Genomic DNA, 10532 nt, shown 5'->3' on the forward strand with positions numbered 1-10532 from the left:
TTCAATCTCGTTACCGGCAAGTCACTTTACTCGTACCGTAATGCATGATCCCGTGGCTAACTCCTTAGTCACATTGAGCTCATTATGATGATGCATTACCGAGTGGGCCCAGAGATACCTCTCCGTCATACGGAGTGACAAATCCCAGTCTCGATCCGTGCCAACCCAACAGACACTTTCGGAGATACCCGTAGTGTACCTTTATAGTCACCCAGTTACGTTGTGACGTTGGGTACACCCAAAGCACTCCTACGGCATCCGGGAGTTACACGATCTCATGGTCTAAGGAAATGATACTTGACATTGGAAAAGCTCTAGCAAACGAACTACACGATCTTTTATGCTATGCTTAGGATTGGGTCTTGTCCATCACATCATTCTCCTAATGATGTGATCCCGTTATCAACGACATCCAATGTCCATGGTCAGGAAACCGTAACCATCTATTGATCAACGAGCTAGTCAACTAGAGGCTTACTAGGGACATGGTGTTGTCTATGTATCCACACATGTATCTGAGTTTCCTATCAATACAATTCTAGCATGGATAATAAACGATTATCATTAACAAGGAAATATAATAATAACCAATTTATTATTGCCTCTAGGGCATATTTCCAACAGTGTAGTATGCAAGTATGTGTGCTAGTTTGTTGAACTCCTTGCTATGATTTCAGCTACTGTGTTGAACTAGATCATACTGTCCATATGAAGTGTTCGTTTATAATGTCCATGTTTAGTGCTAGTTTCTACTGTCGATGTGTAGTGTGCTCTACTCTTGCTGATGCTTATGCTTGTAGGACACGAGCATGCAAGACTTTAGTCAGGCCCTTGTCGTGTCCCAGAGCTAGTTCGCAACGTCCTATGTTGAGGACTCTCGGCCTCCTATCGACCAGATGCCTCCTGATTTAGATGTTTTCGAGGTGTCGGCTACATTTCCACCATTTGTGGCTTCAACATTTGTGCTGACTCAACCCAATGTTGTAGCTCATGCTGCTGCTCAAAAGGCAGCCACAAAGGATAAGGAGGGCATGGCAAGTCCATGAAATGGCAACTGTTCCTGTCGATGTTCGTGCTTAACAAGATGTGTGAAATCATAACTAGTTGGGTGAGGATTGACAATGGATTCAAGGAGGTGCACTTGAACGCTATTGCAAAGCAGGTGTTCAAGTTTTGTGGACATGAGGTCACCTCAACCTAGGTCTACAACCACCTCAGAAAGTGGAGATCGAGGTGGATCACAGTGTCCAAGCTTAGAGACCAGAGCGTCGCTTCATGGGATCAGGACACCTGCTCGATCCTTTTGGAGGTAGAGCACTACCAAGGCCACACCACGGTTAGCTCTCGAACCATGTCATTTCTAACTAACCACCTATTTAAGCCTATGTACCATGTGATTCTAACTAACCACTCAGTTGTGTTTCTTTCTTAGGCTCACCCCAAGCACGCAGAGTTTCTCAACACACCCATCCAGAAGTACCACCAGATGTAGCAAATCTTCTCGTTCGGGGTGACAACCGGCAAGCATGCCCTAGGCTCCAGTCAGCCCTTAGGTTCGCCTATGCCTGAGTATCCATAAACCTAGGAGTCAGAGACCATTGTCCTTGATGGTCCTGACAAGGATGGTGATCACGTTCATGTGCTTGATAGGAAGAGGAAGAGGGGAGCCTTGGTGGAGGACGAGCTGACTGTCTTCACCAGCATGACTCGGGCAGTCAAGGAGGTCGCAAGCACCATCAGGGAGAGCAAGCCAATCGACCTCCACCCTGAGCTCTATAGCGCCGTCATGAACCAAGGTGGCTTCGGCCCAGAGGCTCTCATGGCGGCTCTGAGCCACCTGCTCGACAACAAAGCCCAGGGTGTTGGGTTTGTTGCCATGGGACGAGGAACCCACGGGGTGCTCTTGCTCAAGACCTGGCTGGGCAAGCACTACTACTAGTGTTGCTTCTGGTCATGGTGACGGCGTGCATGATCCTCTACGGCGATGGCGACGGTGATGCGATGGCGATGGTGATGCGATGAAGATGACGATGACGATGCAAATTTTGTGGTAGGTAGGGCTTGATAAACTCTTGATGTTGGCCTGTATATATTGATGAGGTGGTATAGTAACCCCTCACGCCGATGGCGAACTTGCGGTGGTAGGATAACACCTTCTTTTGGATGTGGTGGTAGGATGACACCATAGTAGTGGTGGGTTGAACTTGTTATGCCGTATGATCATGCATGCTTACTTATGTTTCATTTCTAGTGTGCTCCATTGCTTGCTTCTTGAACTGTTGCTCTTCTGCAATGCTAGGACAAGTGCTATGTGGTGTTCCACGGGAGAGTTCTAGATGTTTACAGTTCATGGGAATCATGCAATGACAAGTGTCAGGTTACAAGAACAGCTCCCACAGAGGGTTTAAGAGTAGGCAGACGACAGAGGATGCTTACTCCAAGGTCGTGCTCAAGCAGGCATGCACTGTTGAACTTGGCAAGGTGGGTCGACACTTTGGGCTGAAGAACTTCATCATCTTCGTCCAGTTCGCCGTGATTGTAGTGTTGTTTTGTTGGTGTGATCGGTGTGATCGTGTGTAAGGTGTAGCGGGTAATCTCACCACGTAGGGTACAAGGTAACTACACCTCTATGCCTGTATGCAAACCAAACAACGTGCATCAGCCAATGCGAGCAACCAAACAGCGTGCGTAGAGTCGTTGCTACGATGCAGGGAGAGAGGATGCAGACAAGCAACCAACATGTAGATGTTGGTTTTCCCCCTGCATTAGCTCAACCAGGCTCACCTGGGACAAGTATGCAAAGTGGCAAAAAAGATGAGAGCAACCAAGCGCGTCTGAAGTCTCGAGTTTAAGACCCTGTCAACGCAGTAAAAAAAGAATATGCGTCCTACATCGATCCCGCGTCTAAGGACTAAAAAAGCCTAGATGTGAGGGGGGTGTTGAAATATATTGTCTGCTTCTCTTCACCAATTCGGACTTTTGGAGCAACTGGTTGAAGCATGAGTTCAATACTATTGACTATGTTGTTCTTACCTACTTTATTGATCGTCATAACAAGCAACTTGATGCAAACTGTGACATATATGTGCCTTATGTATGGGCGTTGAAACAGTTAGCACGTAATCCTAACTATGCATGTTAGCCTGAAACGACAAGGTTTCTGTAGTTTATAAAAGAATGGAAGATACAGATGGAGTCAAGACAATATCACCAAGAAGAGGTAAGAAGAATAAACAGTTTGTTAATGAGGTTGACCAGCGAGGTGGTTTATCTTTGCAGTAGAAGCGCACAGCGTACTGCAAAGTGCAAGCAGATTGCCACGTATGTCCAACTCCGATGATCAGGCACACCATCAGAGTCAGTAGGTTCAGAATGAGAATATATCACAACGTTTTTTCCACTATATAGATGAAACATTGCACTTGGCGCGATATGATAAAAGGCGAGAATAAGAAATCTTATTGAGGAAAAGCAGCAGCCTTGGTTTCTTTTGCATTAACTAAGAGAAGGGTAATAAGAACTCCCGCTAGCCTTCATCTACAAAAAAAAAAACATGCACTGGCATATCAATCGCCTTCATCTACAAAAAAAAAAAACAACCCGGTAGCCTCCCGGGTCGCTTCCAGCGACTCCGGAGGCGCCGCCGCAGCTACCTTCGGAGGCCCTTCCACGCTGCCCCGTTTACCTTGCCGCCGCCGGAGGAGGCCGGCCGCCCGGCGGACGACGGCGGCGGGGTGTCTCCGGCCATTTTTTTTATTCTTTCCCCAGGTGATTGCCTTCCGATCTGGCTGTCGTTGTCCTATGCCGCTCGCTTCCTGATCTGTCCATGGCATGGTGTCTCCCGATCTGGCCGTCGTCGTCCCATGTTGCTAGTTTCCCGATCTTTTCCGATCTGGCAGCTAACTGATGATTCAGGCTCCGATCTGGATGATCTCCATGGCTTGGAGTATGATCAGGGGAAGCACACTGCATACACATGCGTGGACATGCATGCACATGATCGGCGGCCGCCCAGGCTGCCGGCTAGCTACAACCCTGGCTGTTGGCGTCCACCTAGGTCTTTGTGGTCAGCGGCATGGCCGGGTGGCATGGCTAGGCGATGCTTTTGACTGTGTCATGGGAGATTGGATCTGGGACAGCGGTGGCCTCGCCGTGGATTATGGTCTCCATTAAAAGATTTTGTAAGAGTTTCATCTCAGCAGATGTGATGGTTGACTTCGACGGCGAAATGCAAACTGTGGACGATGTCTTGATGCAGAGGGATTGTTGTGCGGTGGCGGCGGGCATATCGCCTGTAGCTACTGGGATCGTGGAAAAGTGGTGGCGACAACACATGAATGACCTTGATGGTGGTGCTACTTGAGCACCCAGTCTAGAGCTCCGGGGTGAAAGCCTTGGTCTCGCCCGTGTTGGGTATACCTGACAATGGCGATGTTTTTACATCGTTACCTTGTTGAAGGCATTGTTCGGAATGCTCGGACTGATTCTTCAGGGTGAAACCTAGATTCTAGTCTTGGATGGCTGGATCCGGCGACGGTGACACTTGAGTGTCGCTCCCTTCCTTAAGGCGTTGCTGTTGAAGAACGTCGTCGTCCGCGTGGTGTCATGAAATTATCGGTGCAGATATGGTCATTGTTATAGTTTGCCGATCGTGATCTGATAGCTTTGGGGCTTTTTTTTTCCTCGCCTACACATCGCTTTGGTCTAGTATGACTTCGCTATTTGCCGGTGTGTTTTTGTGTGCGTGCGTTGGTGTTGACTGTGTGCATCTTAGCTATGCAGAGGCCCGGTGTGTACTCATTTGTTTGTATCCTTTTGATGCTTCACTTTGAATCAATAAAATCCATCCTTTATCGGAAAATAAGAACTCCACTGCAGGACGGATCGAGCTTCTCATCATGGTTTTGGCAGCGTCCGAGTGGTCTTTTGTGGAGAATATCCTCACCAAAAGTGGAGGGAAAAGGCAAGAAGGAGCGTCCGAATCTTAACGAAGGAAGAAATAGCTGAGACTCTAGGTGCCCAACCTGACTGCATATGACCTTAGAGCTTGGTCCATCGTTCAGCAGGGTGCATACAGACAGTTCCTGGTCCTCCAAGGGTCAAATACATTTGTTTGTTTTCAAATTGCATCCTCCTAATCAAAGGAAGGAACAGTTCTGAAGCTCACCGGAACAGAACCTGATAACCCACGCAGCCTTGGCCGTATTCCACGAGAAATTTGACCTGTCGCCGCTCTCCGTTTGACAGAATCAGCCCATCGTCGTCTCTCAGCGGCACCTACCGCAGGAATGAAAAGATGAGACATCGACCCGGCTGACCCTATCTATGATCCCAAGTTGGCACCACCCCGAGTTCAGTCTCCTTTCAGGCCAGCGCCAAGCAAACCACCACGTTTCTGTTCTACTTATGGATAAACTACTAGACGAAAGGATCCGACATGGCACGCACCGAGGAGACCGGAGACCGGCGATGGGCAAGAGAAGCGCCCTGCACTGAGCATGCAGGCTGCATGCACCTAGCTTAGCTAGCCACCACCTACTACGTGGAAACTTCCGGCCGAGAAGCACCGCACGCATGTGTTGGTGAGAGAGACTTGAATATTAGCAAATGGATGGATCCCGTCCAAGTTAACCCTGCCATATAAACCTCCGCGGCAGCACAACACAGCAGCAGCAGACAGAGCAGCGGCCTAAGCCTGAGGCGAGCTAAGAGTTCACGGAGGAAGCGAGCTAACAAGGGTTAGCAAAGTGATTACCTCCGCCTCCGAGAAATCTATCACCTCCTCGGAGTCAATCGACATGGACGCCATGGAGAGAGGCGAGCACGCGCCGCTCCTGCCTGAGGTAATTACCTCCTCCGATCTTCCTCCTCTCCTCTGCTGCCCCATGCATGATCGTCACAATGGAGATTGAAATGCTAAGTCCAGAACCATGCTTCTGCATCGGTCAAAACAAGAACATTTGTGTACCTCCATGTATAAGACCGAGTCTAAATTAAAGAACATGGTTAATTCTTGCGTACGTCAGCACTGAAGGTTCTTTAACACGTGGTGAATATACATGCCAATATCCAGGCCCCTTCCTTTCCTAACCAGACAAGCAGATGCGCACATCCACATCACGGTCGTGCTGCATCTTATCCAGAGCTTGTACAGATTCTCTTCTCGTCCCTAACAATTTCTGCAATCTATCTCTGTTACAGAGTCATGGCCCAAAGGTTCAAGACGATGACAGCCTGAAGGTGCCACTTCTTCTCGTCCCTAAGAAGCGGGGCGGCAGCAAGGCGCCGGCAGTAATTCTATGTAAGCAAAGCTCCATCTTCTTCTAATTGCTTTTCCAGCCAACAAAAATGTAGATTAATTGGAGAGGAGCTAGTGGTTTAACTGAACTTTTTGCAATTGAATGGTGCAGTGTTCGAGTGCCTGGAGAGCACGGCGTTCAATGGCATCTCCACCAACCTGGTGGTGTACCTGGAGACCGTCCTCCACAGCACCAACCTCGCCAGCGCCTCCAACGTCGCCACCTGGTTCGGCACCAGCTACCTCACCCCCGTCTTCGGCGCCATCATCGCCGACTCCTTCTGGGGCAACTACAACACCATCCTCGTCTCCCTCGCAGTCTACCTTCTCGGCATGATGCTCGTCACCTTCTCCGCGTTCGTGCCCACCACCACGGGCACGTGGGGGCTGAGCTCGCAGAGCGTGGCTTTCGTGGGGCTGTACCTCGTGGCGATCGGGTGCGGCGGGGTGCGCTCGTCGCTGCTGCCGTTCGGAGCGGAGCAGTTCGACGACGACAGCGCGGCGGACCGGGAGGGCAAGGCGTCCTTCTTCAGCTGGTTCTACCTCTGCGTGAGCTTCGGCCCCATCATCTCCGGTGTGTTCCTCGTCTGGATCCAGCAGAACATCAGCTGGGGCCTCGGCTTCGGCATCGCCACGGCCTGCATCGCGCTCGCCTTCGCCGCCTTCGTGCTCGCCACGCCCATGTACAAGCGCCGCATGCCCGCAGGCACGCCGCTCAAGAGCCTCTGCCAGGTCGTCACCGCCGCGTGCAAGAAAATCAGCATCAAGGTGCCCGCCGAAGCCGGACACCTCTACGAGGTCAGCGACAAGATCGATTCGCCCCAGCCAAGGATCGCGCACACCAGCGACTTCAAGTTCCTCGACAAGGCGGCCATCGTCACGGAGTCGGACATGGAGGAGAGGCCGGAGGCGGCGATCTCGTGGAAGCTCTGCACCGTGACTCAGGTGGAGGAGCTCAAGATCCTTCTGCGGCTGCTGCCCGTCTGGATCACCAGCGTCATCGTGTCATCGGCCTACTCGCAGATGAACACCACGTTCGTGCAGCAGGGCAGTGCCATGGAAATGACCATCCTGTCGGTGCCGGTGCCCGCGGCGTCGCTGGTCTCGTTCGAGGTGACATGCGTCCTGACATGGGTGCTCCTCTACAACAAGGTGATCGTGCCAGCGTTGAGGAGCTTCTCCTCGAGCGGCGACGGCGAGCCGTCACAGCTGCAGCGGATGGGCGCGGGGAGGCTCCTAATGGCGCTCACCATGGCGGTGGCGGCGCTCGTGGAAATGAAGCGGCTCGACAGCGCGGCGCGCGGGGAGGAGATCAGCATCGCGTGGCAGCTGCCGCAGTACTTCTTCCTGGCCGGCGGAGAGGTGTTCTGCTACATCGCGCAGCTGGAGTTCTTCTTCGGCGAGGCGCCGGACACCATGAAAAGCATGTGCACGTCGCTCGCTCTGCTCACCATCGCGCTGGGGAGCTACATGAGCTCCTTCATCTACGCCATCGTGGAGGCCTTCACGGCGACGGGAGACAGCCCCGGGTGGATCTCCGACGACCTCAACAAGGGCCACCTCGACTACTTCTTCTGGGCCATGGCTGCAATGTGCACGCTCAACTTCGTCGTGTACAGCGGCATCGTCAAGAACTACAGGCTCAAGACAGTCATCTCGTGATTGCTCGCGCAAGGATTCAAGATTCCATTACATTCTACAGACATTACACAGGAAAGAGTAATTAGGAGTAGCCAGGTACCTTTTTTTTAGAAACTTGTAGCCAGGTACATATATACACAAGAAACACTAGGAAGAAAATGTAAGATATAGAATTTTGTTTTCAGTCTTGCTAAGTCTCAGTCGTCTAAGACTTCGTTAAGTCTCAGTCAATGCTGTATGATGTGGGAATTAGACGTTGTATTCCTCAGGTGCAAACGCACGTATATATGATGTACAAGAGGTGGACCACGACCTCAACTATACAAGGAATTAGGAGGTGGGCCCAATACACAGATATGCACAACACATATACTCAACACCCCCACAGTCGAAGCGGCACCGCTGCTGACGCAAAGACTGGACCGGAACTCTTCAAATGACACCGTAGGCAAGCCCTTGGTCATGATATCTGCAAATTGTTGGGAGGTAGGGACGTGTAAAATACGAATATGGCCAAGGGTCACCTGTTCCCGAACAAAATGAATATCCAACTCAATATGCTTGGTCCGTCGATGATGCACCGGATTAGCGGAGAGGTAGACCGCCGAGACGTTGTCGCAATAGACCACCGTGGCACGGTCAACAGGGCAGGAGAGCTCCTGAAGCAGCTGGCGAAGCCACGAACACTCGGCGACGGCGTTGGCCACCGCGCGATACTCAGCCTCAGCACTGGAACGAGAGACCGTAGGCTGCCGCTTGGACGACCACGAGATGAGTGAGGGTCCAAGGTAGACACAATAGCCCGAAGTGGAGCGACGAGTGTCAGGGCAGCTCGCCCAGTCTGCATCGGAGTAGGCGGTGAGGGCGGTGTCGGCGGAGGCGTGAAGCGTGACGCCAAGATCCATAGTGCCACAGACATAGCGGAGAATCCTCTTGACAGCGGCCCAATGAACGTCCCGAGGAGCATGCATATGGAGACACACCTGCTGCACGGCATACTGGATCTCTGGTCGAGTCTGGAGAGCACCAACGATAGACCGGTAGAAAGCAGCATCCGAAGCAGGAGAACCATCCGTGGCAGAAAGCTTGGCCTTCGTATCAACAGGCGTGGCGGCGGGCTTGCAGTTAAGCATGCCAGCGCGCTCCAGGAGCTCATGAGCGTACTTCCACTAATAAAGAAAGAAGCCATCCGTACGGAGCACCACCTCAACACCGTGGAAGTAGTGCAAAGGACCTAAGTCCTTGATGGCGAACTCAGCGCGAAGACGAGCCGTGAGCTGACTGAGAAGACCAGCCGTACATGTCGTCAGGAGGATGTCATTGACATAGAGCAGCAAGTAGGCCGTGTCAGAGCCCTGGTGATAGACAAAGAGCGATGTGTCCGAGTGGGTAGAGCGGAACCCAATCTGGTGTAGAAACACCGCGATGCGCTGGTACCAAGCGCGCGGAGCCTGCTTGAGTCCGTACAAGGACCGCGAAAGCAGGCACACGTGGTCGGGAAACGCAGGATCGACAAACCCGGTGGGCTGCTGGCAGAAGACCTGGTCCTTGAGGTGACCATGGAGGAAGGTGTTGGAGACGTCCATCTGGTGCACCGGCCAAGCACGGAAGACCGCAAGGTGGAGAACCATGCGTATCATGCCGGGCTTGACGACCGGAGCGAAGGTGACGGTGAAGTCGATGCCAGCATGCTGTCGGAAGCCTCGAACAACCCAACGCGCTTTATAGCGATCAAGGGTACCATCGGGACGGAGCTTGTGTTTGAAGACCCACTTCCCGGTAATCGCGTTGGCGTGCCGGGGACGGGGAACAAGCTACCACGTCCGGTTGCGCAACAGGGTGTCAAACTCCTCTTGCATCGCAGCCATCCAAAGCGGGTCACGAAGAGTGGCTCGAATGGAGGACGGCAATGGCGACGGCTCATAGGTGGACGCCGCATGGACGTAGTCAACCGTACGGGTGCGGGTGACCGGACCGGCCACAGGCGCCGGGGAGGCCGCGGGCGCAGGGGGCCGCGGGCACCGGGGGCACCGAGGGGGCGGGCACGGGCACCGGGGGCGCCAGCACTGCGGCTGTAGGAGGCACCTGATAACCCACAAGTATAGGGGATCGCAACAGTTTTCGAGGGTAGAGTATTCAACCCAAATTTATAGATTCGACACAAGGGGAGCCAAAGAATATTTGAAGGTATTAGTAGTTGAGTTGTTAATTCAACCACACCTGGAGATTAATTATGTGCATCAAAGTGATCAGTAGCACAGTAATATGATAGTTTTGATAGTAGTGACAGCAGCAATAGTAACAGTAACAGTGATAGCAGTATTTTGTAGCAAGTGTGACAGAAGCAGCAGCAGTAGTAACTTAGCAAGATCAATAAAGGACAAATTCGTAGGCATTGGATCGGTGACTTGTTGGATGATATTCATCATGAGACAGTTATAACCTAGGGCGGTACGGCAATAGCTCCAGTTCATCGATATAATGTAGGCATGTATTCCGTAAATAGTCATATGTGCTTTATTAAAAGAACTTGCATGACATCTTTTGTTCTACCCTCCCGTGGTAGCGGGTTCCATATTGGAAACTAAGGGAT

General features: G+C 51.9%; 1 protein-coding gene across 1 annotated transcript; it reads left to right on the top strand.

Moving 5' to 3' along the window:
• The first annotated feature begins 5645 nt into the window (after positions 1-5645).
• LOC123141672 (protein NRT1/ PTR FAMILY 8.3) lies at positions 5646-8145 on the top strand. Its single transcript, XM_044560758.1, has 3 exons — positions 5646-5843; positions 6202-6301; positions 6411-8145. Exons 1-3 carry the CDS (start codon positions 5799-5801, stop codon positions 7958-7960), a joined length of 1695 nt encoding a protein of 564 aa, XP_044416693.1. The 5' UTR covers positions 5646-5798; the 3' UTR covers positions 7961-8145.
• Positions 8146-10532: the final 2387 nt, after the last annotated feature.

Source organism: Triticum aestivum, chromosome 6D, assembly GCF_018294505.1.
Source record: "Triticum aestivum cultivar Chinese Spring chromosome 6D, IWGSC CS RefSeq v2.1, whole genome shotgun sequence".
NCBI lineage: Eukaryota > Viridiplantae > Streptophyta > Magnoliopsida > Poales > Poaceae > Triticum > Triticum aestivum.

What these genes read in the sequence shown, in the direction of transcription:
- LOC123141672 (XM_044560758.1), top strand. Translation starts at nt 5,799, where the DNA reads ATGGACGCCATGGAGAGAGGCGAGCACGCGCCGCTCCTGCCTGAG. An exon ending in ACGCGCCGCTCCTGCCTGAG is followed by an intron (nt 5,844 to 6,201) that starts GTAATTACCTCC and finishes TCTCTGTTACAG; the next exon opens with AGTCATGGCCCAAAGGTTCA. An exon ending in GGCGCCGGCAGTAATTCTAT is followed by an intron (nt 6,302 to 6,410) that starts GTAAGCAAAGCT and finishes TGAATGGTGCAG; the next exon opens with TGTTCGAGTGCCTGGAGAGC.